This window comes from Hirundo rustica, chromosome 5 (genome assembly GCF_015227805.2).
Source record: "Hirundo rustica isolate bHirRus1 chromosome 5, bHirRus1.pri.v3, whole genome shotgun sequence".
Lineage (NCBI taxonomy): Eukaryota > Metazoa > Chordata > Aves > Passeriformes > Hirundinidae > Hirundo > Hirundo rustica.
The window spans coordinates 29,591,356-29,618,846 of NC_053454.1; the positions used below are offsets into that span (position 1 = coordinate 29,591,356).

Here is a 27,491-nt window from a genome sequence, read left to right on the forward strand (position 1 = left end):
TATTATTACACACAGAAAACTGTTACACAAGCATTATTCAGGCAGCTAGGTCTGTACTTCATGTCTAATGCCCTTTCTGAACACAATGGTACCCATCCTTTCCTAGTGCTCATCAGAATTCACTTGCTTCAAGACCACAAGTAAGCTGGTAGCATCCTCGTCTTCCCAAGAAAAAAAAGGGAACTGAAGGTCAAAGTAGTTACCACACAGCCCTTGGAGTGGCGTGGGTCAATGAGAGGCCCTCATTTTCTGGCTACTGCCTTCCATTAGAGCTGTGAGCACTCACAGCACCTTCCCCCCAACAACCATGTCTTCAGCCACCAGCCATGTAGGTTCCCTGTATCTGCTCCAGCTCTGCCAGGTTTGCCCTTCCTCACTCATGCTTCTCAGTTTTTACCCACCTTGCCCTTTCAGACCTTGTCTTCTAATCTCAGGATATTGAAATAGATTCCTTGTTCCTTTTTCTCAAACTATTACTCTCACTTTTCCTTTTCCCATGCTACAGCTAATCCTATACCTACACGGGATTTAGGGGAGATTTGCCTCTTTAATTTCTTTTCTTCAGAGGCTTTGGTAACTTCAAGAGGAAAGTTGCTCATAGTGTAAGAAAGATCACACCCCTACTCTCACCTCCAGATACTGGAGTCTATCTAATCTTTATCACCTTGAGCTGTTTGCTAGCATGGCAATCTGGACACAACCTTTTTTTAACTTCCAACCTCTTCTAGATCATTATTGAGTTTCTACACTACTCTGTAGCGTATTATTTTCTAAAGCTTTTTATCTTGGCCAGGGGTTTTTAACCATTTATAGATATGGCATCTGATGTCACTATTTATCATATTTCAGATTGTCTCTCAAAACCACAAAAGTGCAGGAGATGTTTAAAGGTCTATTCCATTCCTGTGAACTTATCTTTCCTTAGCCTTGTGCAGACATCATTAGAGTTTTCTCACTTCCAGGAGAAAAAATGCATGGAAAATTACAGTATAAGCAGGCTGCGGTTTACAGCATTACAAACAACTGTAAATATATCTTATAATGGGAATTATTTTTTTATCAGTCTCACCAGAAATATACTTACTTGATAGCTCCTTTGTGTGTGTAAACAGTTACAATTACTTTATTATTTACTTTTCTGTATCTTGGCATTTTGCTAAGAATAAGAAAAGGGAAAAGTTCAGCGTAAAGGAGAAAATTCTCTCAGAGGTCAAGGTTCCTAGTTAAGATTCCTGATAAATCTCATGTACCTGTGGAGTCACACAGGTGCAACTAAGATCAGAAGTGACTCGGTCAGTCACTTAGGTGTATCTTCCCTAATGTATTCAGCCCAGACTCAGCCTTGCTACGTGCAAGAAATTTAAGGTACTTACTTTGGGTCGAGTGTCAACAACATATATGAAATCACTTCCTGGATTGGCTTTTCTAATGGCCTGGAGCATCTGTTCATCCTCAAGGCATCGAGCACTAAAGCCAGATAAAGGCTGGCTGCTTCTACATATGGAGGCCTGCAGAAAGGCAGACAAGCAAACAAAAAACCTAACGTAACTACAAAGTAGAAATTATTTAGCATCCAGAAGCATTTACAAAACCAGATCATTAGATGTTTGCATAGATGTACAATTACATGAGAAAGGCAGAATGGTAAAATTAATTGCATATCAAAAAATCCATTATTTTAATTTATATCCTAATAAATACATTATTTTTAAAAAGGCAGGGAAGCATTAAAACAATACAATCCCATTGGCCCAAGTCTAGTCTTGAATCCAAATTTTAGACCTATTTTAAGTATTGTATTTCCCTAATGTAGAATAACTCCAGAAAGGTGATATCTTGAGGATGAGTACAGCCTTGAAATCATGAGAGCAGTGATCTAACATAAAGAACAGGTCTCTTCGCACTCACACCAGGTACAGGACTGGTTACACCCAACCTATACCAGTGCCTGCTTTACTAAACAGCCTGACAGCATGAGTCCAGGAAACAGAAATGTGTAACATGCAACCAGATCACCAATGATCATGTATTTTTAGCACTGCCCTTGGAAAAAGATCTCACTGCATAAGAAGTGGGTCAGGCAGCCTGACTCCTGGAGTACTCATATTAAGCACGGCTGTTGAAGGAGGCAAGAGAGTTTCTCCACAGACCCATCAAGATCACTTTCTTTCCAGATGAAACCAGGAAAGAAGAAACAAAATGTGAAATAAGTGGGTAAGGAGATTTTTTTTTTTTTTTTTTTTTTTTTTTTTTTTTTTTTTTTTTTTTTTTTTTTTTTTTTTTTGCTAGGCAGAGGACAGCTAGATTTATAGAAGGCAAGGGGATAATATGTGTACTTTCTAAGCACTGAACACAAGCATGAAGAGAATCTGCCTACTGAAGGTCACAACCTGTGCAGACTGTCCTACAGATTATTTATTACTCTGAGAAAGGACATGCTTTTTTCAGCCACATCTTTGAACTATCAGTAGTTAATAAAGTATGGGTCTTTAAGCGAGAAACCCAGAATTGTGTGAGACCCTGTTCATACTTTATTAATGCTTCTGCCATCAGGTTCTTGTTATTCAGAGTTTAGTCTTCTGATCAGCACGTATTCCAGTGATTTATTGCATTCTATTGCGTAAGCTGAACAGATAGTTCTAGACTTTGATCTTATCATATTCACACAGATTGTGTAAGATGCAGAGGTGTCACATCACCACTGAATTTGTCAGGACAAAGGAGCTGTGTGAAAGCTCTGTCTATGAAAGACTGAGTGAGTGGTACCTGTCTCCTCTACATGCAGCAGGCTCTCCCCAAACTGCTGTAAAATCTTACCCCTTTCCTCCCTTTATTCTATTTATTGGCAACCTCCAAACTCACAAGGAGGTATTTGCTCCAACACTGCTTTTTCTAGCTCTTTAAACTATAAAGGATCCAGAAGTAAAGACAATACTTCAGATCCTGGTATTTTGAACATTAACTTGAATTTCAACCACAGCAGGGAAAACATTCAGGCTGAAACATGAAACCCATCCAACATTAATTACTATGTATTGTAATCCACCTGACCCTGAGACCTTTTCTTTCACTGAGATTTGGAAATGTTCAAGTGTTTTGAATCCTAGGTATCTGTATTTGGACACAGTTGACCATGCAAAGTGATTAACTCTGAGAAAATTTGATCTTAACAAAATGTTAAAAATAATATGTAATTTATGCAGAGATTGTATTTACTATTTAAATCTTCCTATTCTCCACTTCATTGTAAAATTCATAGATCTTTATGGAAGTAATGCTCTGATGAAATGCAGGGTAAAAGAGTAAAAATAATGCCTCATTTCTTTCTTCTGGAATCTTAAATCTATGATAAGAGCTGCTGTAAAGGCAAGATTTCCATGGAGATTGTAGCCTATGATTTGTACTTGTGACATTCTGCAGAAATATGTCCTACCCTGTGTGGCAAGTACCACAGATGCTCTGTAACCTCAGACTAGCTCTGTCTCTTGGAAGGTCCTGACCATCCCCCAGTGCAAGGGAAGACCTCTCAATGCCACTGTGGACTGAAGCAGGAGTCACACAGATCCTTTGAGATTACAAAGGGGACCTTTGTACACCATTCTCCTAACTGGTAATGACAGCTGAGCTCAGCTGGTCCCGAAGGGGCTGGAACACAAATGTAAAACACCGAGTTTGGGGGATCCTTCAGTCCAAGGGTCTCCTTGCTCACCTCAGCTGCCAGAAACGGAAATGCAAATAGTCTAGGCACAGGAGTTTTTTCCAAACGGTTACAGATGAGTGAAGCAGTTCCGTGTTCAGCCCTGAGAATGTTTGCTATGAAGAGAGGAAGGTGGAACTCCTCACTCTTGCAGACAAGGAGAGTCTCTTCAGCAAAACCATAACATACTGCTCAGCCAAAATTTAGCAGCTCTTATATCCATCCTTTTGGTGTCCCTTGACAGATCTTTTCTTGAAAAGCTGCTCCTGATTCTCTAACTGATGCAAGTATAGTTTTTCACCTCCTCAACTTGCTCTCAAGCTACCAGATCTAAAATTGCTCTGTTCTCACAATCAGCTACTAAGCTGCCTGCTACTGGCCTTCACTCCACTGCCTGTGTCTCAGGGCCTCTTGTACTACTCCACTTCCCTGTGACATAGAGATCACATATTTTTTATGTTAGCTGGATGATGAATCTGGGTTTAAATGTCTGCATTAAATTAATGAATTATTAATGAACTAACCACACTAACCAGCCCACACTAATATCTATATCTATATCTATATCTATCTATCTATCTATCTATCTATCTATCTATCTATCTATATATATATATATATTTAATTAAATAAACACTGATTTTGTCTTACAAAACCTTATTAGAAGAATTATGAGACCAAGGCCAAAATAAGCAATCACTTTCAGGTCACAAATTCACACTTACATTGTTACCCTTGCAGTAGTAGGAAAGAGCTGGGAAACGCCTTCGGCTGCGAAATTTAGAACTCCCCACTATGATGTGTGCAGTTGCCGACTTTGGTACATAGACCTCCGTAGGATAGGAGTCACAGACCTGTGAAAGGAAACTCTGTTTGGTCTACAAAGTACAAGGAGCATTAGCCATTTCCACAGCAAAAACAAAATGCCAAGGAACTCAAACCTCAGGGAATAGTCTGTTATTATTGTATACATATCACTGGCATTGCTCAAAACACTTTTGAAGCTGGAAAGTATTACTCCTAACTTACAGATGGGAAAACTGAAGCTTAAGGGTTGAAGGGGTATATTTCCAAGTGTTAATTCATATCTTGTTGAGAACAGACAGGTTTAACACACATGCATCCCAGAAAAGGTTTATTGGTACATATAGCAAGGATGTATTTACAACTGCAGTATCCTCTGTAGCAGAATTTGGGAGTAAGGATGGGAGTGGGTGAAGTTCTCAAGCATTCTGCTGGGAGGGGACAATAATGAAAGGGAAGGGACAATAGAGCCAAATTTTTCAGAAAAAATGATAATTTTTTTAAAAAAAGGACAAAAATAGAGACAGGGAGACAAAAAATTAAGCCACATGAAATGAAGTTACCAAAAGGCAAGCAGCCCTGACAATGTCTACCACTTCTGAGAGGAACCTGATGAGCCTGCAAAAAGAAAAGCCCCAAATTCCCTCTGAAAACAAGTGAGACCACAGACAGAGTCCTGTTTTTACCCCCTTTACCTGATATTGTCTGTAGCATTCTGACTGGGGTCAAAAGGATATTCCCCTTGACTTTCTGAGATGACTAAAGCACTGAGGATGCTTGAGAAGAGATTATTTTCTGAGTCAAGAGATATGTATTGATGGAAAGGAAAGGAAAGGAAAGGAAAGGAAAGGAAAGGAAAGGAAAGGAAAGGAAAGGAAAGGAAAGGAAAGGAAAGGAAAGGAAAGGAAAGGAAGGAAAGGAAAGGAAAGGAAAGGAAAGGAAAGGAAAGGAAAGGAAAGGAAAGGAAAGGAAAGGAAAGGAAAGGAAAGGAAAGGAAAGGAAAGGCTTGTGGTTACAGTTGCTGCTGTGGTGAACATGAATTTTATTCATGATGACATTTTTCCTACACTTTATCTTAAAAGAGATCACACATTTTTTTCCACTCATTTTAACAAAAAGAAAACAAACCCTTACAGCACATTCAGTCTTCTCTGAGAATGTCACAGTCTGTCCTTAACGTGGATATGTTCCAGCAACAGAACCAATGGAGTGCATGGACAAACTTTCTTCAAAAATGTCTTGGTTATTATTTCTCACAATTAATAAACATTGTACGGTCTTAAATCATACATGACTGAATGAGGCAGGACAACAGGCAGCTAGGAAGATAAATGACCTATAAGATAATTGTAAAAAACACTAACAGTCAATCACAGATGCTTCAAAAGGAGTGTGGGAACAGCCAGCAAGGAAAAATATTTCCAAGCTCACTATCTGGTGCAATTTTTTTTTCTTCTTAAAATGACTACATTGTAATTTTACATAAATGTACACATCAGGAAAACTCTTATTCACACATATAACCTTAGGTATGACATAAACTTCTTCCCAGGCAGCTGAACTCCAATATTTAAAACACAGTGGACTTATTTGCTGCTCTTCATTTCCACATCTGTTAAATAAAGACACATCCTTTCTCTCACTTTCTGTGTGCCATTTCATGTGAAGTAGTAGAGGACCTGCACCTTACTACATGTGTGTACAGTGCTGAGCACAAAGAGATGCTGCCACCAAGCACTATGGTGGTCCTCAGCCAGGCTGCTGATTTATTGTACAGACAGCCTCTGTAACAGAAAAATCACAACAACTCACTCCGTAGTCTCTGTTTACATCACTAATCTGCCAATAGTTGTTTGGAACACCCATCCGATTATATTCTTCATTGAGGTCCACAAGCTTCCAGCCTTGTTCTCGTTCTTCTTTATCTAATTTTGGATTGAAGGAGAAGCAATACAGCTCTTCATATTTCACTGCAAAAAAAAAAAAAAAAAAAAAAAGCAAAGGAGCAGAAAGTGTAAATGACTTCAGATTTCTCGTCCTGAGATCATGCTTCAAAACCAGAACTTGACATTGATATTGATTCAGCTTCTTTTTGAAGAGTACACTTTGCTTTACAAAAGCACATATCCTGGTTTATCTTTACTGTCAAGAAAATTTTGAAAGTGCATGCTCTTTTGTTATTTTTATATGTTGCAATGTACGTGCCTTAACAGAAGTGCTACTTAAAATATACTATTCTGCTAGTCTTCGGTAGATTTTTAAAAACCTTCCCAGCACAAAGACAAAATGTCAGCAATATGCTTTCATCCAAAGAAAACTAAAGTCAGTGCCAGAGTAAGCAGTTATTCTTCAAAAGAATTTGCTATCTAGAGGTAGTTTAGAAGTCCCTTTATTTAATGTAACATCTATCCTGTGGCAAAGAAAAGAAGTTATGAACAATGGACTGTGCAGCATATTCTTCCAAAAATGAAAAATACTCAGTAGTCTTTGTCCCAAATTAGGAAAGTGTCCAATGAATCATAGTTTTGTGGACTGCAAAATTCTGTTCTTGAATTATTAACAAATGCATTTGAGATACACATGATGTACAAAAGCATAAAAGCATAAAATAATTATATGCTAATCAATCATTTTATCATGACCAGGAAGCTGTTTAAGTAGCTATGCCACCTGTCCCCCCTCAACCGCACACCATATATGAAAGTTTGGTGGGGCTGGAGTTTTAAACTTTTTTTAGGAGTATATCTGCATTTAATGAGTGTCCTAATCCTGGTGACCAGTGGCAGGCAGACACCACTGCCATTGAATCCCAGCTGTCACATGAGTATACAGCATGCAGCTTGAAATTATTGTTCTCATTGATACTTCCGATATTGCTACATCACAAGGGTTTATTTCATTCTGTTGATCAAAGTTCCTTAAAGCTTTCCGATCAACAGAACTTCAGCTTTAGAACTGAAGTAAGTCACAATCTGAGTCCTCTCTGATTTTAGTTCTCCACTGATATACTTGTTCTACAGTCAGTAAATTTAAATACTACACTCCTTTTCTAATAATATATACCTAATAAGCAGAATCTTACTACATTGCTGTGTTCTGTACTGAACAGAACTTACAGCTATAAAAATAATAAATGTAACCCACCCCCCAATAATAATTACAAGGCTCCCACCTTTTTCTATAGAAAGTTTTTACTTTTATTTCAATTATGTCATCGAAAGGTCTAATGTAACTTAAGTTTTGCCTTTTTAAATGTCGCTAAATTTACTGTACACATACACATACAAAAGTATAAAAACAGAAAGAAAAAAACTTCATATTAACTCTGTCAGGGACAAAATCAACACTCTCGAGAAGGGAGAAAAAAAGAGAATGATTTCCACATTTTCCAGCAGTTTAAACTCCTCCTGGTTCCTCTAATTTCAAACTTCTGGCATGGCATAGATTAGGAAAACAGTCTGGTTTATTTCTCACCTCTTAACCTAAAGTTTTAGTACAATCTATAAATCCAAGCTGAGCTTTTGGTAATATTCTGAGCTCCTGTTTTCACTGCTTGTTGTGGTTGTCAGAAGCACCTGGATTCTCTTTCCAATAGACCTGCTGTTCACTGGCACAAGGAAAGCCTTTAAAAATCTACCTATGTGTCCAGGTTATTTATGACAGAAGTCTGCCCCAGCAGTATAAGTATTATCACATTATGGTATCTCTATGTAGTACCAAAAATGTTCAAGTATTAATAGTCAGTGTCTTAAAGGTCAGTTTCCACATCTTTGCCAGTACTTATAGGACCTTTCCCAATCTTTCAGTAATTTTGCCATAAACACCTGAACACCTGCTATTAAACATGTCATATCTTATGGTCAGCTTGCTTTACAAAATGGCTTAATTAAGCAAAAAGGCCAAATTCAGGTTACAGCTTGACCTTATTCAAATTTTAGCAAAAATAAAATTAAGCATAACCTTCACCTTTAATGTAACTAGGACATCAGATATCATAGAACATGATAAGGCAGTATACAACATGAGCTTCTCTCAGGAATGAATGAAAAGAACAAGCAGAGAATGGAAAGTAGAGCCTGAAGAGGTCAAATTATCTGCTCATGGAGCAAAGCATACCTTCCAATGCTGAGTAACCTTATTACCTAAAGAAAATACAGCTTCATGTCCTGACAAAATGACACAGAAGAGTACAAATGACTCAGCTTGAATCAGAGCCTTCTAATTTTGAATAGGTAGGCAAGCTTTTATCCTGTTGCAAATCATGATCAGATAGTTTGCTGGAGAAGGAAAACTACTGTGCAGCTAAACTATGCAAAGAGCAAATTCTGCAGTGTTGTTACTGCATCTTCTTCACTCAGACCTTCTTGTCCACTGCAGTCAGTCACTAAACTTGTATTCAGGGTCCTCAGCTACTTGTCCTTTAATCATTCTGGTGCATAGCAGCACACACACCTCCTTCTGCCTCCAAGAAAAAGGATTACAGAATCACATGCCTTCCAGCATACATGAACATGTACTTGCAGCTGAGGTGCATGGAATGAATCCAGGTTTTCATCAGCAGAACCACTGATAGAATTTTTCCTAATTGTTTTAAATTTCTCTGAATACTTTCATCCTGCATCACCTCGCTTACCAAGTTACTTCTGCTACGGTTATATAGTACTATTGCTACTACTAGTACTTTATAAAGTTCAGTAGCTGTGCTGGTGGACTGTGCAATTTTTTTCCCCTCTACACAGTAGATAAAATTGGTACTCTCCTAACAAGAAAAAAAAGCCAGTTGTTGTCAGCTTTGTAAAGACTACAATAAACAATTTCTTTGCATACTGTTAAAATAATAATAAAGAACAAAAGTTGATGTTATATTTCTAAAGTCAAAGTTTAAAATAAACAATCCAGCAGCTTTGTCAGTTTGGTTTTAAGAGAGCAGAGTGCAGAGAGGAGCTATAACGTAGGCAATCAAATGTTGGGCTTTGGGGCAACATTTGGTTTTTCATTGAAAAGGGGAAAGATTTCAAAAGGACCTTGAACTGAATTCAGAAACACACAAGGCATATTCAAAATGTAGATAATAACTGGCCGAAACACAGGCAGCCCAGTGAAATAAAACAATTACTTGCTGCAAAACCTTTCACTGCAAAGGACAAAACCTTTAACCTGCAACGGACAAAGATGCACAGATTCCATTAAATTCTCCCTCTTAGAGATGAAGATCAATTTTTGTGCTGTTTTCTTCCCATACCTGGTCGAGCCAGACGTATCAGAGATATGTAAACGTCATGGCAGTCTCGTTCCTGAGGGATCACTAGCTGGATGACCTGGAAGTTCTTGCAGCGGATCAGTAACGGGCAACCAGTGGCAGTGGTGGCTTGCTTCTCAATAGAGGAAATTTGGCTGTGGAGAACCTGAGGGGAAATGAAGAGTTATGCTAGTCAAATCTCCAGGAAGAAAATTATTTATAATGATGTGCAAGAGCAGGCACAGTAGCTTCCACTACTCTTTTGGAAAACACTCATGCTCCTCCCTCTTGAAGTTTTGTTCCTATCTCCAGCTTCAGGCTCAAGCAGCTTAATACATCACCTGCAGACAAAGAGGCATTTCTGGAGTGTTTCAGCTGCTCAAACATCAGCCTGCCCACGTTATCCAAAGCTTTTTGTTTGCTTGCTTTATTGCAAGCTAGCGGTTGTCAAAGCTCTTTTCATCTATTTGCACAATGAAAAGATGAGCCGGCATCAGTTACATAAGGCTAAAATATTGTGCCTCCTCATGGGCAGAATGGTAACGCTGATATAACTTTGAATACTGCATCAAGTGAGAAATTGAGATGAATTGAGATGAAACATTACAATAAAAACCTGGTAAGGAATAGTGGGATCAAAGGAAGATGCAGTTAATTAGTGCAAAAATGGACAAGGGATGCATAATTAAGCTATATAGAAGACTCTCAGATCTATGACGCTGAGCAATAGCTGTGCCTGTATGTGTACATGTGCGCTGGTTTTGGCTGGGGTAGAGTTAATTTCCTTCACAGTGGCTGACATGGGGCTGTGGTTTGGATTTGCACTGGACAGGGCGCTGATAATATAGACATGGCTTTGTTATTGCTTACACAAAGCCAAGGACTTCTGCAATGCTGGCACGGAAACTGAGAGTGCGTGGGGGGCTGGGAGGAGACACAGCCAGGACAGGTGACCCCTACTTAGCAAAGGAATATTCCAGACCATATGGCATCCTGCTCAGTATATACAGTGGAAGGAAGCAGGAAGAAGGGCACATTTGGAGTGATGACATTCACCTTTCCAAGTCACCGTTATGTGTGATGGGGCCCTGCTCTCCTGGAAATGGCTGAACACCGGCCTGCCTCCCACCCACGGGAAGCAGTGAATTCATTCCTTGTTTTGCTTTGCCTGTGTGTGTGGCTTTTGCTTTCCCTAGTAAACTGTCTTTATCTTAATCTACGAATTTTCTTCCTTGTACCCTTTAGCTTCTCTCCCTGGATCTGCTGGTTGGGGGAGCGAGCGAGTGGCTGCATGGGGCTTGGTCAGCAGCTAGGGTTAAACCACAAGAAAATGCAACGTATGTTGTCAATCAGTCAAAACAGTTAATTCAAAATACTACTTTATATAAAAAATTAAAGTATTAAACTGACAAAATCACTGATTTAACACTAGCAGTAAGGGAGAAGGCCAAGAATTGACAAAGCCAAGGAAGTAGTTCCCAGTCAAGGCATTTCTCCTTAGTTCTTCCGGGATGATAGGAGCACCAGTGCCATTTACAGCAGCTGCTCCTCAGTCAATCACATCTGGTATTCATAGAGTGAAGGCCCTTCTACTCCTCTTACTATAGTGTAATATCTAGAATCCACAGAAAAGTTTTGAAAATTACTAGACTGGAACTTCACATGGCCTCATAAAAGCGTCCATATGAACTAAATAACTATTTTTAAATTGTTTTGGAAGCAATTTTTAAATTACCATCAGTAAAGTGCCATGCACTTACAACGAACTGAAATAATAAAAATTCATACCCAGGTTTCTTTGCGAGTTTCAGAACCATTCTCCACAAATATGACATGGGTAGCCGTTAAATATAAGGTTCCCACCACAGCTCTTCTTGAAGATAAACGATCAAGTAACCTAACATTTTCCACCTATACAAAAAAGTAACAGAGGAAAAATAGTAAATAATTAGGCTATTACAGAAAGCTCAGTAATGAGACGTCTATGTTCACATTTTGTCTATTACAAACTTCTTTTCAGCACAACATTAAATATCAAAGAACTATATGAGAAAATGTGATTATATTATGTGATCTATTTCCAGATCTTCCTTACTGTTCCTTTTCCCCCCCTCTCTTGTGGTACCTCTGTATCCAAAAACTTACTACTTCCAAAGACAACTTCTCACTTGAGCCCTTCCTTGTGATCTCATCTTACCAAAACCCTGTGAGAGCAAGGCAGAGCCTGTCTTTCAGCTAAACTCTAGCTCCATTCAAGCCATTCCAGATAAATTAAAATAGTAAGTAGGAGATAATAGTCGTAGAGTGTCTTTCTTCAATGGGTCTCAGGCAAATTTTCTTCCATGCAAATCTCTGCTAAGATTTGAAACAATGTTAAAAGAGTTAAAAGAGATTAAAAGTGTTAAAGAGAAGCATTTTGATGTTGGTCCCTACATTCCTGTTAGAGCTGACAGCAGAGGTCACACTGGAAGTTTTTGCCTTCAGTAGCTTTTCAATGGGACTCAAGAGCTCCATTCCCACTGCTCTCCCACCTTGGGCACAAAATGGGCATTGTCCCCTTGCTGCACTCCTGACAACAGGAGAGTCCATAACACATTATTAACTCTCAGATCACCAGCTTGTGACTCGTACACCATCGGTATTTTGTATATAGCATGTGCTATAGGCATCTAATAGGGGTAGGACCTAGATGACCCTTAAGGTCCTTTTGAACACAAACTGTTCTAGGCTTCTATCTAGGTTTCTGACTGAGAAAGTAGAATAATAAAAAAAGCAACAAGTTAGATATTCTGTGGGATAAAACTTGCCCCAGTTATAAATTTGCTACCATGGGTTTTGATGGACCTCTTACTACAAGCATTTTTAAAACTAATATTAATTGATTTTCCTGAAAAACAATGCCAACATCTGAGGATTACGTGTTTGCAATGTGTATTCCAAATACATTGCACTATTTAAAAAATAGGAATAAAGAAAACCTTAAAATGAAAAGAAGCCAGTTTAGTAGCAAAATGCTTAAAATCAAACAATTATTAAAGCAGAGTCATCTCCCTCAAGGCCAGTTATAATCTGTTTTAAACAAAAATAAAACTATTTATTTAAACAAACAAACAAAAAAACCTGCTAGAAAGCATGAACAAAGTCTTTTCCCAGGGCCATCTATTTCAGAGGTCATGTATTGGCTTGAGAAGGAATGGAAGAAATACAATATTAACCCAGCAAGCATTCAGCAACAAGCAAAAGAGGAGGGATGATACAAAAGAAAACGTAGGCAGTGACCTTCTGAAAGGAACCCACAAAACCAGTACAAATCAGCATTGTCTGGATGAAAAAAGGTCCCTACACTGCAGTCCATCCAACAAGGGCTCTGCTGCACAGGCACTGATCTTGCACAAGGCACTCACCACCCACCCCAGCCTACAAAGTGAGCCAGCATGGGCCATGAAACACAAGCAAAGCAGGCATCCACACAGCAGGGTAGGGCTGAGGGATGAGTTTACAGACCCCCTAGGTCACATCCTTTCCCACCCATCAATCACAGCCCCATGACTGAAAAATGTAACCAACAAAGCTCCTCTTTGGTTGTGGTTTGGTTTTTTTGGTTTTGGGTTGGGTTTTTTTGTGTGTGTGTGTTTTGGTTTTTTGTGGGTTTTTTTGGTTTTGTTTGTTTGTTTGTTTTGTTTTGTGTTTTTGTGGGGGTTTGTTTGGTTGGTTGGTTTTGGGGTTTTTTTTAATATACACAGAGCTACAAATAAATTTAAGGTTGGATCTGAATAAATAGGACCAGTTGCAGTAAGAGCTGTGTGGTAAGACTGATTTCATCAAAGCAAATGCAGTGGCTGCACCAGGGGAGATAAGAATTCACCTCTCCCTGCAGTTTGTCTCTAAAGAACAGACAGTTGCAGCAGCTGAGGGAAGAGTGTGAGAGGCAGGATGTACCCATAGTCCCTCAGGATCTCAGCCCAGCTCTGGGGCCTTCCTAAGATAAGGTCACACTTGTTAATAGCCATAACTGTGTTTACATTCCATTAATTTTATTAAATAGCATTTTGTATATCTGTAACGTATTGGCATCCATAACACCCTGTGAGACTGAACTTCACATTTCAGCTATACATTGTACAATAAAATCCCTTCCTCCTGCTCTTTTTGAATCTGTCACCAGTAATGTGCCATATGTGCTGTGACAGATCCTTCCCTCCATCCTCGTGTTCCAAGCATGAAGAGCCCAACTTTACATAGTTGTGACCTTTATGGAAGCTATTCCAGACAAGCTCTTCCACACTTTTGATTATTCTGCAAGAGGTCTACTTCCTGAGAAAAAGCCAAAAGCGCAAACAGAATTCAAAAGTTGGATGTACAACAGATTTTTGTAGTTTGTGTAGTGGAATAGTGATGTTTGCTGTTTTGTGTTTTATTTAGTTTTTGAAAGTTCACAAACATTGCTTGCTGTTTTGTCCTCTGCTGAACACAGTGGGGTTTGGGTTAGTTTTGGGGTTGGTTTTGGTTTTGGTTTTTTTAGAACTAGCAATTGTAACTCTTAGTCATGCTTGCATACATAAGTTAAGACCTACTGCCCATGTGTATTATCTTATATTTACTAATGATAAATTTAGTCCATCTGTATAATGAGGCATTGATCAAAGGATTCAGAGAATGAGGCTTCTTTCTTCTTCTCCACTCTTCCAATCAGGAAAAGAAAGCCATGTCAAGCAGTGTCTTTAAACCTACAGAGTCTGGAAATAGAGGGGATGGGAATATGCTCATTTCCACAAGAGGGGAATACACATTGCAACAGTGCTTTGGAAGAAGAGGAGTTTTTCCAACTGAAAAGTCACAGCATGCTGAGAAATCAGCATTAATAGCCAAAATTTATATAGAGATAATAATTTTATTTAATTTCCTAGAAACAAATGCTCCACTTTTCCACCAAAACAACTCTAGATGTTATTGGAGAATGTAGGAAATTCTGTATGTACTGACACATGTCAGGAAAAAGCATAGAGACCATGCACAGCTGTTCACCTAAAATGAACAGCTGGCGTGAGAGACCAGATCAGAAAACACAAGTCAGTAGAGCTGAGAGCTGGAAGACCTCAAGGAGTTAAAAGGAAAGCAATAGCCATGGCAGTCTAGAGAGAAGCATCTAAGTAAAACTTCAATAATTTAAATAATTAATTTGAAGCTCTTGCCTCTTTTTTTTTTTTTTCCCCACTTCTTTTTTTTTCTTTCCTGATGACTGTGGTTGTCTTGGCCTAAAGAAAGGACCACCAGGAGATTTATTTCAATGACTACAACTGCTTACGTGAAGATAAATAAAGTTACCCAGAAACTCTATTTTCAATGCAACACAGATGACAGAAAAAAAGGATGAAAAAATAGAAGTTAAAGGGAACACAGATTAAGAACAGATGGAAGGCACTTTTTACTCAGAGAATAAACATGACAAATGTCTTATGAACAAGGTTGCCGGGAGGTCATTGAAGAAAAAAATGTCACATTAAGGAAAATCATGGGCCTAAGTTTTTTTCAGGAACAACTCCCACCAGTTTCAATGGGATTCCCACCTAAGGAAGAACAGCGAGTATATGACCCTGAAAGCATTTGGAAAAGTTCTCGTGCCAAAATGTTATTCCTAAAAATATCTGTTATTAAAAATAACCCTAATTTGTTTTCATTTTTAGTTTAGATAACTTTTTTAATAAGCTTTGACTGCATGGCCTATTTTTGAATGCTTTTTGAGTAGCTACCTTCGTCTTCACTTCTTTAAGCTGTTTCAGCCTCTCCAAACACGTCAGCATCACAAAACTGTGCAGAAGTTACTGCTACTATTTCAGGCTGTTCACAGTTCCACGTGGGAAAGCTTTTTCAGATAAACACAGGATCAGTTCCAACTGTGGGCTCAGACTGAGCAGGGAAAGGAGAGAGAGAAGCAAAACTGCACGGCAGATTGGCCAGAACTGGAGCTCCCTGTCACAGCAAAGCTCATGTGTAGCACAGAGATGCTATCTGACACAAAATGGTCTCTGCGGTAGGATTTTCCAATAAAATTAATTATGAAAAAAATCTCAAAGAGCTTTTTTTCCTCAAAAAATAGGTTTTAAGTCTATGTGTTTGCTTTCTATGCATTACCTACCCTGAAGTGGAAGACACTTGAACAGGTAGTTCTGCCATGGTCATTGCTGACCTGCCCATTATTACTGAGCATCTTGAAGCTGAAAAGCCTATTTGTCAGCCAAGAACAAAAGCCATCAGCTCCCATACCCAAGTGTTCCCCGTTCCTCTAGGAGGAACACTGACTAATTCCTCTCCTCTAATTCCTTATCCCAGGAAGGAGAAAGGCCAGAAAACCCTCCGAGCCGATTAAAGCTGCCAATTAAAGGCAAGCAGGGAATGTCCTCACTCAGGCCACACCCTCAGGAGCTTCTCTATTGTTTAGGTGAAAGCAAGTTTCACGTAAAAACTGATAAAGTACCTTGAAATTTGGCTGTACAAATGAGTTTCAGTGATTCTTCAAGAACAAAGAAAGGCCACTTTCACAAACATATCTGCTGCTGAAAAAGCTGACCCAAAGCCAAGGCTAGGCCCTAGGGTCACACACTTAGCCCTACAAAGGCTTCTTCTTTTCCATCCCCTTGGGCTTCCAGACTGACCAGAGATTTCTACTGCCTCCCCTACTCTCCTCGTGTGGTGTAACCTCGTAAGGTTACACACATGAGTAAAAGCCAGAAGAAACTGCATCCTGGGAATACACGAGAGGACTCTCACTGGCCTCAGCACTGCAGGCAGACAAAAGCTAAGGGAAGAGTTTGTGAAAGCCAAAAGCCTGAGCCTAATGAGAAAAAGGGAGCACAGCTGGTATGGTTTGAGGCCAAGTGGAATATCTGAGCTTTCTTCACCCTGGTTGACCCTAGCTATCCATGTGTTTAACATAATTCCTGAGAGTGAAAAAAGACAACATGTAAAAGACCAAATGCTATTTCTCTTTTTTTCAGCACAAAGATAATAGTGTTGTACTTGTTAAACAAACCATACAATAAGTGATTTTTTGCATGATCTTGGAGCAAGACTAAAAGAAAACTGAATTGCCAGTTGATGCTGCCTTTTAAAGTGGTTTTTATTCTATTTCCTAAGAATCATAAAAACTGTACTTGATGCTTTTTTTTTTATTATTTTTCCCTCCCTGAAAAGATCTCCCAAGTGCAGTAAAATAATGCACAGTCTATGAAGTTAGATGGTTGCATATGTCAAAATACTCAAACAAAGCAAAAGTAAATCATCAAATAGAAGCAAAAACACTTAAGATATGCACTGTAAAAAGTTTCCTCAGGGCAAATCAGGCAGAATGGGGGAAAATATTCATGAAAAATCTAAACAAGTTTAATTTTCTAAAGGACTAATGTGAAATGGAGGAAAAGAGCTGAAAAAAGAGTAAGGAATGATTCGTAATAGCAAGACAGAGAACAAACTACCTAATAATTTGGCTTTAAAAAAAGGGACTGTTGTCTGCTGAGATCTATAAAAAGAGTGAGGTCAGCACCACATTATTGGGTACACCTGAGCAGCAGCTGCATAATGGGTGCAGTAAACAAGAACCCATTACAAGAGTATAGAGCATTACAGTATGGCATCACCATTGTAACACAAGGCTCACACCTAACGTTTTCTCTTTCAGCCTCTGTTAGATCTCATTTAAGGACGAAAAGAAGAGAGCAACTAAGTGTGTTCTATTAAAAATCCTATCTAAGAGCTTTAATTTAAGAAAAATAGGGCTTCCCCAGGGCAGTAAATCTTAATACATTTGACAAATTTGTTTAGATTTTGTTCTGTGAAGTTATATAGGGATAAAGAATTCTGCATGAAACCAAGGGATACTGAAAAGAAATATATCTTTAAACTCCTGTATTTGATACTGCCTTTTCTGTTACATATTTAAAACCACACCCTGTTCAGCAGCCTATTTTAGAGCAGCAGTAGCGAGCCATTTCAGCTGTGCAGGCCATGAGAGATTTGCATTAAAAATAGATTTGTAGGACTCCCTTTTCTGGTGGTTGGGGCTTGTCTTTCTCAGCAGAGTACACCTGCACACCAGGAAACGTCAGTGTGCATTTTCTATTGCAAATAAATCGTTTCTTTAGTTTACAGACAGCAATAGCTCAAATACCATCCACTTGGGCCCATTAACAACAGGCCTAGAGATTACAGCCTTGACCATCCCAAAGCCTAATTTCTCAAAAACTTTCATTCCAACTTCTCCTAGTATGCAAAAAAAAAAAAAAAAAAAAAAAAAAAAAAAAAAAAAAAAAAAAAAAAAAATCAAAGAGGACCCTGCAGACATGATTTTCAGTTCTACTTTTTAAGTGCAGTAAGTTTTAGAGTTAGTGGTTTAGACAAAAACACCAAGACAACAAATTAAAATACAGGCTTACCCATGATTTTTAGAGCTTGTTTTGTGACTTTATCCAGCTACCTCTTTATTGAGTGCCACATTATTGAAAATATGAAAGTCTGTGTGATCTTCTGGCCATTTTTGATTAAATATTTTGAGAATAATGGCTGTAATAAGACTTCGTTTAAATCAAAACTCATACTAATAAGAAGGTAGCTTGATGACTCCAATTCAAAACAAATATTTTATAGCACAATTCCAAGAAGATATTTTAAGTCCAATCCCACAATATGTGGTTATTTTCTGCAGTTTCTTTTCTCATTTTATCCACCTCCAGTCTGATGTTACCGCAGAACATTTTCTGGCATAGTATACTACAAAGATTACTGGTATTAAATTTGTATCCTTTGGGCTCAAAGTTTCATAGCACAAAGATGGAATAAATAGAACCCAAAGAAAACTAAATCACATTCTAAATAAGGAATATTTATTAATAAGAAAAAAATCCATAACTCACAAAATCAGAGTTAAATGTTTCCAGGATTAGTGTAGATGTTTTAATGCATCATTTGACTAGAGCAGTGAAGGAAAATGACATATTTGAAGCCATTACACATTATTGGACCCAGAGCAGGCTAAAGCAATTTTAACCATGATGTAAAGTGAGATAACAGTTATGAAATCAGAAAACACCAGCTGAATTGTAAGACACGATGCTCTAAGTTGTATACGTAGAGGAAAGTACAGAAACCACCTTCACACAATACTCAAAAAGCAGAAAAGCAACTTGGCACTTAAAAGATGTTACAGTAATGTGTTTGCTGTAAACTGATGACCCAAAAAACCAATAAAAGGCAAAGGCCATGTCAGCTTCACCTCCTCTATCTTTTCTAAGTAGGAAACTAAACAAAAGCTTAGCCAAACTCTAGTACTATAGTGAAGTGCCTGTGGCACTCCATTTCCCATTCCCAGTGGGGGAAACAACCAGTCCACATCCCCAGGTGTTTCCCAATATGACCTCAGGGCTGCTGCCACCTTTCTACATAACAGAAATAAACTTTTCCAGAAGGAATTGTAGCTTGGATACAGAGAACGTAACTATAATACCACATTTTATCTCAACAGAAGGCACACAGAGAGCAGAAGTGGTAGAATATGCCAACTCACCTTAAAAAAGGATGGAGATGCAGTAACCCACAACATGTAGTTGGAGAGTAAAGACTGGGTGTGCTGGGCTTAGTTTTGCTATTGATCTGGATAGGCACCTGGATAAATATTTTGCCATTTATATTGTCATATATAAAGTGGATGTAACTATATGGGTTTCCTGATGGAGACTTCATGAAAAAGGACGTGTTACAAAACTTTATAAAAAAGCAAGAATTATGGAAAGTAGATTGAAAACAAAAAGAAACACACAGTTCATTCACACATGCTGGAATTTATTCTGTGAAGCAGTACATCTGGCAAAGAGATTTGTCATTAACGTGGGAGCAGATCTTAAATTCTGCCTGAGAGAGGCATTATTGAAAGGAAATACTTCACCGTAACATCACAAAAATGAAAGCACTTGAGCAACTCAAGTCATCCCAAGTATTCTGCTAACACTGAGCCAGAAGAATTTCTCTGCTAAGTCCACTGAAGACAGCTAGTACACCAGGGATAAACAGATGTGTTTTTCATTATAAGGCCATTAAGTAGGCCTGCTGCCAATATACAAACACAAATGATACGAAGAGTTACAAATAAAATAAAGTAACTGATTAGCTACAGTGCATAAAGTTGCCCTATGAACATATCTACAGAGCTCTGTATCTATCATCCTGTCTATGGCCAGACATATCTCTACACATGCTCATAAAACATGCTTCTAACATTCTCAGAAGTACCGCTGATTTCTTTCTTTCTGAATATTACAAGCTGTTTGTCATATTTTGGGTTTGGAGAGTTATCCTAAACTATCTTGCTGCTCAATCCAAACTCATGTCAGTCATTGGTTTTACTAATTTTTAATTTTTAAAAGGGTATGGGTGTTATATATGATTCCATTCAGCAATGTGGGACGGTTTCCAACTGTTAAATTACAGCATTTGTTGGATTTTACCCTTTTTCTGACCCAGAGACAGAGCTCCTGAGAGGCGTTTTAAAGACTTTTATTCCAGATGTTAACAATTCATGCCATCACAATCAGAAGCCTTCATACATAGGATGGCATTTACCTTGTGAAAATATAGTGCCGATGCATGTTCATACAGGCATACATCACATATGCACCCTGTTTTCTACCAAGAGTATAATGATAGAACAATAATGGTCAGTACACCAAATAGTGTTTTAGCAGGTGGATACACACAGTCTGTTGGGAAAGCACCAGAATGGCTTTTGCAAGCAGGAAATCCTACTCCAGAAGAGTCTTGCAAGACAGCGTGTGGGCAAAAGAGACACACAGGAGCTTCAACACAGACAGACATAGTAGAATACCTCCAGGAAAAACAACCTAAAATATATCTACAGAACAATGGACTGGACATAGGAAAGAGATCTTGGGGTCACTGTAGACATTTATCTGAAATTGTCAGAATCTGGTCGGTTGTGATCAAGATTTAATGTGAAGGCATGGATAAGGTGAACATGGAATTTTTATTGAACAAATCCTTGAAGCTAGAAGGAAACAACACTGAAGAAAGCTACTCAGGACTTTTCAATAGACAGAAGATGGTGATTTTTTTAAAGCCATGATCTTCTGGAATTCGCTTCCATGCAAGCTATGGAGCCAGAGAGCGTCATCCTGTCTATAAGGTGTCCTGGCTAACTCACTCAGAGAGGTCCATAAATGGATACTAATGGAGCTCGGGAGAGATGGATCCTAATACAACTGTGGATGCTGAGAAGCTGCAGAATGTGGCCAGGTCTAATGCTCTCTCTCCTCTGTCACTCTGACACAGAGCAGTTACCTTAACGATCCAACTGTTACGGAATTACCCTCTGCTTTTTTAATGTCTGTTATGTTTTATCAGATTAATTTTAATATTTATGAACCAGAAATCACTATAGTCATATTTCACTTAAAATTAAAACAATTGCTGAGATCTAATGAGTGCTATGTAATACAGACCTCTCTTTGAAGGAAAAGCTTTTACTTGAGTCAAGAATTTTGTTTTCAGATATTATTAAGTATATTAACTTGCTAAGTATGGGATTTACCTTGATTTTCCATTTGGCTGGGTTTGTGAATCAAGGAAAGTGTCATTATTCTGAGATTAATACCTTTGCATAGCAGGGCAGTTGCTTCTCAAATTTCTCTTGGGAAAAGATTGCATGGAGTCAGGAAATGTGACACCAGAGGCTAACACATGATACTGTGAGCTTTCCCTTACCTATTTTTACATTACAGGCATTGGAAAGCATTGAACGTTCAGTTCCAAATTATCAAAACCAAATTCACTTAAAAAAAAAAAAAGTTCTGGTGTGGTGATTGATTTTAAGCTGAGGTGTTTAAAAAATAATCAAAGGTATCAATTCTGTTAGGTAGCTGTGGATACACTGATTTTTCAGTGTATTTAGGAGTAACGGGAGAGATGAAGTGTTTCAGAAGTGACTCATGTTGATTTTCTACAGTTATGTTGGAAATTTTAAAGGATTTTTGTACCCCTTGTACCTTTAAATCATGCCCTCTAAACTGCTCTATTATATCAGATACCTTTTAGCAAAGCTATAATGTAAGAGACTGCCAGGATCCAGGACTGCAGAATCACCTCATGCTGAGTAAGGTTTTCAGCGACCTGAGGCATTGATACAGTGCCATCTCACAGTATCACATACAGAAATGGGTTTTACATACGCAGAGTAATATTTTCAGGACCTGGTTGTAGAAAAGAAAACAGATAAGCTTCCATTGCCTGCAACAGGGACTTGCCTGGGTCTTCCATTCACAGCAAATACAACCATTTTTTTTTTTTTTTTTGATATTTTGCCACCCTTATTAATTTGTTTTCAACATCTTTCTCATTCATGCTTTCAGCATTCTTCAGCGAATTTTTTCGCCAGGAGCATTTTTTCAGACAACTTCCACTGATTGTTATCCCACCTGAAGGAGGATACAGTCATACTATTCTGAAATTCTTCCTTCCCAAAAAGGCAAATAACAGATCATGAAATGAGATGAAAGGCAGTTGTTATAAATGCCTGTCTTCTTAATAGATTTTCGGCTTAACACCTAAAGGCCAAAAGAGATAGACAAATAACAAGGCCCTAATCTCAAATTCGTTAAACATTGGTAATAAATACAAATAAATGCTTCATTTCAGGGGGTTGAGTAATTTAATCAATAAACAAACGTGAAAATATATCCCACCCCATTTCAAATTAACACATTGCTCTGCTTCACTTTTCCGTTATTACTTTTAATCTAAACCTTTTATGCGTTAAAACCGTATCCTTCCTCTAGAGCAAGGTGGCAATTTTGTTAACAAATACAGGCCTAGCGCTCAGAAAGCCGTAGAAAAAGACGGATTACGTCGGCTAAAGATCAAACATATGCGTAGAAACACCGAATCCATTCATCACCGACTCTGAAACCTTGGGGCAAACCGGAGGCGTCCGAAAAGCAGGTAACACAGCTCCCACTTGGGATCCTACTGCTCACGGCCAGTGCCCGCCCGAACACAGGGACTGAACGGCCAGCCCGACAAGCCCACGCCGCAGAGCAGCGCGCCCACCTCTCGGCGTTTTGGGCAGCTAGCATGGCAAACAGCCGGAAACCAGCCCGCAGCATCAGCTGGAAGGCCGTGGAGGCCCGCGGGGCTGCGGCGCCAGGCTCCTTTGGGCTGGAGCAGGAGGGGCCGAGGGGATGCTGCCGCGGCCGGGGCCGGGGCTCCCGGCAGGACCCACCTTGGGCATCCGGATGTGCTCCATGGCGGCAGCGCCCGGCCGAGCTCCTCAGGCACCGCCCGCCGCCGGCGGAGGCGGCCCTGCGCACCTGGCCGCTCCCCGGCTTCTACGGCCCTGCTGCTAAAAAGACTTTTGTTGGTGGTGTTTGTTTTTTTTTTTTTTTTTTTTTTTTTTTTTTTTTTTTTTTTTAATAATATATTTTCATTTTATGTTTTCCTCGCGTTTTCCGGCGCAGATGGGAAGGAAGAAGGGAGGATTTGTTGCCGGCAGATGATGCCGGCAGGTCAGGGGCTGGCTCCACCTCCCGCCGCCGTCGGCTGTTCTACCGAGCATTGCATCGCTCTGCCCTTTCTGTCAGGGGAGATGAATGAGATCGGAGGCATAAAGCGAGCTCTGGGGTCGCCTCCCCCCATTTTGTTTGTTCCCTGGACCAGCATGTACAGTAGCTCAAAGACAAAAAGCACCTACTGAAACTGAAGCACTGAATTTTGTTTATCTTAAGCTCTGTGTGTCTGTAATTCACGACTCTGCCACATCCTCAGATTTGCACAAGGGAGTATTTTCTGTGATGCACGGTTTTCAGCCTTATACCAGAATTTTTTTCCCCCATCTTTTGCCTTACCTGTTGCCAGAGATGTGTTTCATCAGGAAGCAAAAAGAAATGGCACTGAGATGGTTTTCCCAGTTTACCAGTGTGAAGATAAAGAACGGGTATCTCTAACCATCTTTGATTTTCTATCCTATTCGGAGCAAAAAGAGAAACTTCTCAGTGTTTATATCAACATGCAAATGACTAGAGGTGCTAGTATATTTTTTCAGAAACACTATAAATATAAAATTCCCAGATATTCTGTATCGATCAAGGTATTCCAGCAATTCTTCACAAGTAGGGACTAGCCCCATGGAGGCATAGAAATAAATGTGGAGACCTGACAAACAAACCCCACAAAGGCCACAGCAAGAGGACTCAAATCCAGAGCAACAGAAGCTCTCCACATTATCCTCTTCTTGTCTGCAGAGAAGAGAGCAAGGTTAATTTGTTTTGTGAAAGATAAAATATGGGTTGAAAATAACATGGGATTACCAAAAACAGAAATGCATTTTATCTCAAGGGAAAGGGAACAAGCTGCACTGGTTCCAAAGTTTCTCCAACCCTGCCACTTGCAAGTGAATGGCTAGATTAGGGTTTTTTCTCCATTTCTTACCCACAAAACCCAGGACATCAAGAGGGTTTTTGAATATCAACTCTTAGGTTAGAGGAGACAAAAGCTGTACCATCATGAGTGGAAAATAAGTCATCCCTGGATTTGACCATTCATTCTGCTTGCCACCCCCATTTTGGCACATTTCTGCCCACTGTTCCCTCATAGTTCAGCTGCTGTTTGGATAGCATCCATAAATGTGCATAAAGTGTGGACTTCACAAGACTCTTGATCAGTGGCATATTTTTATTCTCTATTTTAGGCCAGAGCAGCAGAATCAATTAAGAATTAACCAACCATGGAATATATTTCCTTTGTAGTCATGGCTGATGTGATTCACTGCATACATTATCATCTTTTGGCATTAGCACCAATGAGTAAAGTTGGAAGAAAGTACATTTATCCTTTCAGTCCCCAGAGATGCTTTTACTCTGGTACATTCTGTGATTCATCGCGGCCAAGTTCAAGTCCTACAGTTAATGTCAGGAAAACTTTCAGACATAAGTGACAACACACTTTAACTCTGCTTTACATTCATCAGTAGCTGCAAAACTAAAGCATTGCTGTTCATGTAGCAATCAGTTGCTCAATATCTTGACAGAGTTTTTGTCCTGTTTTGGGCTGATAAAATAATTGATGGGAAAATGCAGCTGTAAACAGAACTTGGGTCTAGATAAAAGTTACATCTAATGCAATTGTCATGGAAAGCTTCAGTAAGCACAGCCTTCTAAAAATTCTCTTACATTTTTCATCTGCATTTTAGGTTCATGGAGATTGCTGCCTCAACAGTCTGGGAATTAAATCCTCTGTAAAGGTATAACCAGAGATAATTCTGCAGATTACTGCTCTAACTCGACTAATATGTAGGGGCAGGAAAATTAAATTTCCATGACTACATACGTTTTGACCTATCTACCAAAACTGCCAATAAAGCTCTTAATTTATTTCCCATGAAGAAGGCTGGTCACTGAGGACTAAAATCATAACAGTGTAATTATTTTCTGTATCCATAAGTAACAGAGTCAGCTTTCAGCCCTATCTATTAAAACCTGAAAGCACATTTCACTTCCAATATGTAAATATTTCTGTTATATTCAGTGGAGTCACCCAAATACTCAGGCATTTTGCATACCACCTACCTGGCCTGGATTTGAACCATGTGTTGATGTGGAAGGCTTTTTGGATTTATTTGTATTTTCCAATTATATCTTACTTGTTTAAGGGTAGCTTCCTGTGGGCTGCATGTTAATATAATACAAAATCAAAGAATATATTTAGGTACTCCTAATACTTATTTTAAAGTCTAGTCTACAGATTTGTAGACATAAATTAAATACTGCCATGTAGGGAAGAAAATAACTGATAATTATTGTTATAACAGTTTTGTTGCTGGGACAGCTATAGACAAGGTGGCAGAATCCTCCAACTAGAGTCTGGTATGTGGGATGAAGATGTTGCAATTGGGCTCAACCCATGTTACTGTGGGCTGAAGGCAAACAGCACCAGTTTGAGTGCAGCCCCAGGTTTGGGGATAAGGAATGGAGCTTAAAAAGACCCAGCTTGACATTTCACCAAGGAAATGCTTTTGGACCCACTGGTGGCAAAAAGTGGTTTCGGGGCATCAACTCTTTCTCATGCAATTCATCATACAGGCCTTTGTACATTATTTGTTGAAAATTACACACAAACCAAATAGGACTATATCAAAGCAAAGTGACTTTCTTATCAGTTTTTCTTCTGATGAAAATGTCCACTAAGACACATGGCAAAATAGACTTTTTATAGTAAAAAAGGGAAATAGTACCACTGTTTACCATAAAATGCAGTATATTAATACATTTTCAAACATAATATATGTACACTAGTAATATGTGCGTCATGGAACTTGTAGTAAGTGTCATGGAACTTATTATAACTACTTTGTAGTTTCAAAATTATTTTCTTCCACAATTACACAGTACTTCTTTGCTGGTTTAACCTCTTCATAAGAAAAAGAAATCACCCCTATAATTTCTTAGAATTATGGAATCTTTAAGTTTGATAAAGACCTCTAGGATAATTGAGTCCAGCCATTTGTTGCATTTTATCTTCTTTTTGCCAGAGTCAGGATTAAATGCAGGAGACAGTATTTCTTGTTCAGACTCAGATGTTTATTAATTTTTATCCATATTACAGTCTCACAAACTGTGAGTTCTACAGCACTTTTAGCTAACAAACTAAAAATGGAGCCTCTCTACAAGGCCATTTAAGGATAAACTGGCTAATTGAGAAATTATGTGGAAGTGCATGTCTTTGTTTTGTTAATTTTATGAGTTTTATGTTGAAATTTGTAATGATTGTTTCCAATGTACCCCTTGGTTTTTCCCAATGGTTCCTTTCCTACCGGTTTGTTATATAATGTTCGGTTTTGTGTCAATCATTCCTATCCCTCACCTGTCCCTGTCAATCCCCTCTCTCTCCTCTTGGGCGGCCTTTTTTGTCACTCTGGGGCCCTTCCCTGGCTTCTGGAAAGCTCCAGGGAGGGCGTCGAGTGATAGGCTGGTGCCTGGGAAATCCCCCACCCGCCTTTTGTGGTTCGTTCCCTGTTAAGAAGTTGACACCCCCAGTTGCACCCTTTGCTATCCCGAATGGCTGACCCATTGTCGCCACCCGTTGATCCTCCCCCAGTTAAAAGTTCGTGCACGATCCGTGATCAGGGCTCTCTCTGGCAGCAGCGGTCAGGGGCAGACCTCCTGGTCAGTCTCCCTCCTAGTAAATACTGTTATTCCCTGCTGGAGAGAGTCGGCTCTTTGTCTGCTGCCGGCGTTGTGATCCCATCTGGTCCTACCGCTGGTGTGGGGAGCTAAGGCCCCTCAGGAGGAGGTTGCCTGCCCTGCTGGCAACCCCGACCTTACACACGTCAGCCGCAGTGCAGAGGCTGAGCTAGCTTGTGGTCAGCGCCTGCCAGGCGTGCGAGGGCACTGCGACAAAATGACACCTGTATTATTTTTACTTTTCACCCAATAACCAGCATCCATGGCCCACAATGAGGACTTTTCCGTCCAGTTACAAAATACCACCTACATCCATGAAGAAGAAGGTGAAAAAGAAGAACCAGCCTCCACCCTAAAACCTCCATCTTCCTTTATATATATATTACTATATTCTAAAACCTTAGACTCTAAGTTTTCCACCATGTGATGATACACACTTCTATTCAAACTACACACCCATAATCCCAGTTCTATCACTGAATTTTGGAAGCCTTCTCCACACCTCAGGTCAAATGCC

At 39.3% G+C, this 27,491-nt stretch overlaps 1 protein-coding gene across 2 annotated transcripts in view; it reads right to left on the reverse strand.

The window, feature by feature from the left end:
- MTMR7 (myotubularin related protein 7) overlaps positions 1-23,114 on the reverse strand; it is a 43,060-nt gene extending 19,946 nt beyond the window's left edge. For both annotated transcript variants that reach the window (XM_040065164.2, XM_040065163.2), the window contains exons 1-6: positions 23,020-23,114; positions 11,529-11,651; positions 9,744-9,906; positions 6,314-6,471; positions 4,423-4,551; positions 1,374-1,508 (exon numbers count right to left, since the gene is read on the reverse strand). In XM_040065164.2, coding sequence (XP_039921098.1) covers positions 1,374-1,508; positions 4,423-4,551; positions 6,314-6,471; positions 9,744-9,906; positions 11,529-11,651; positions 23,020-23,043 — 732 coding nt within the window. In that variant the 5' untranslated portion in view covers positions 23,044-23,114. The remainder of the gene's footprint in view (positions 1-1,373; positions 1,509-4,422; positions 4,552-6,313; positions 6,472-9,743; positions 9,907-11,528; positions 11,652-23,019) is intronic.
- Between the last annotated feature and the right edge of the window lie 4,377 nt (positions 23,115-27,491).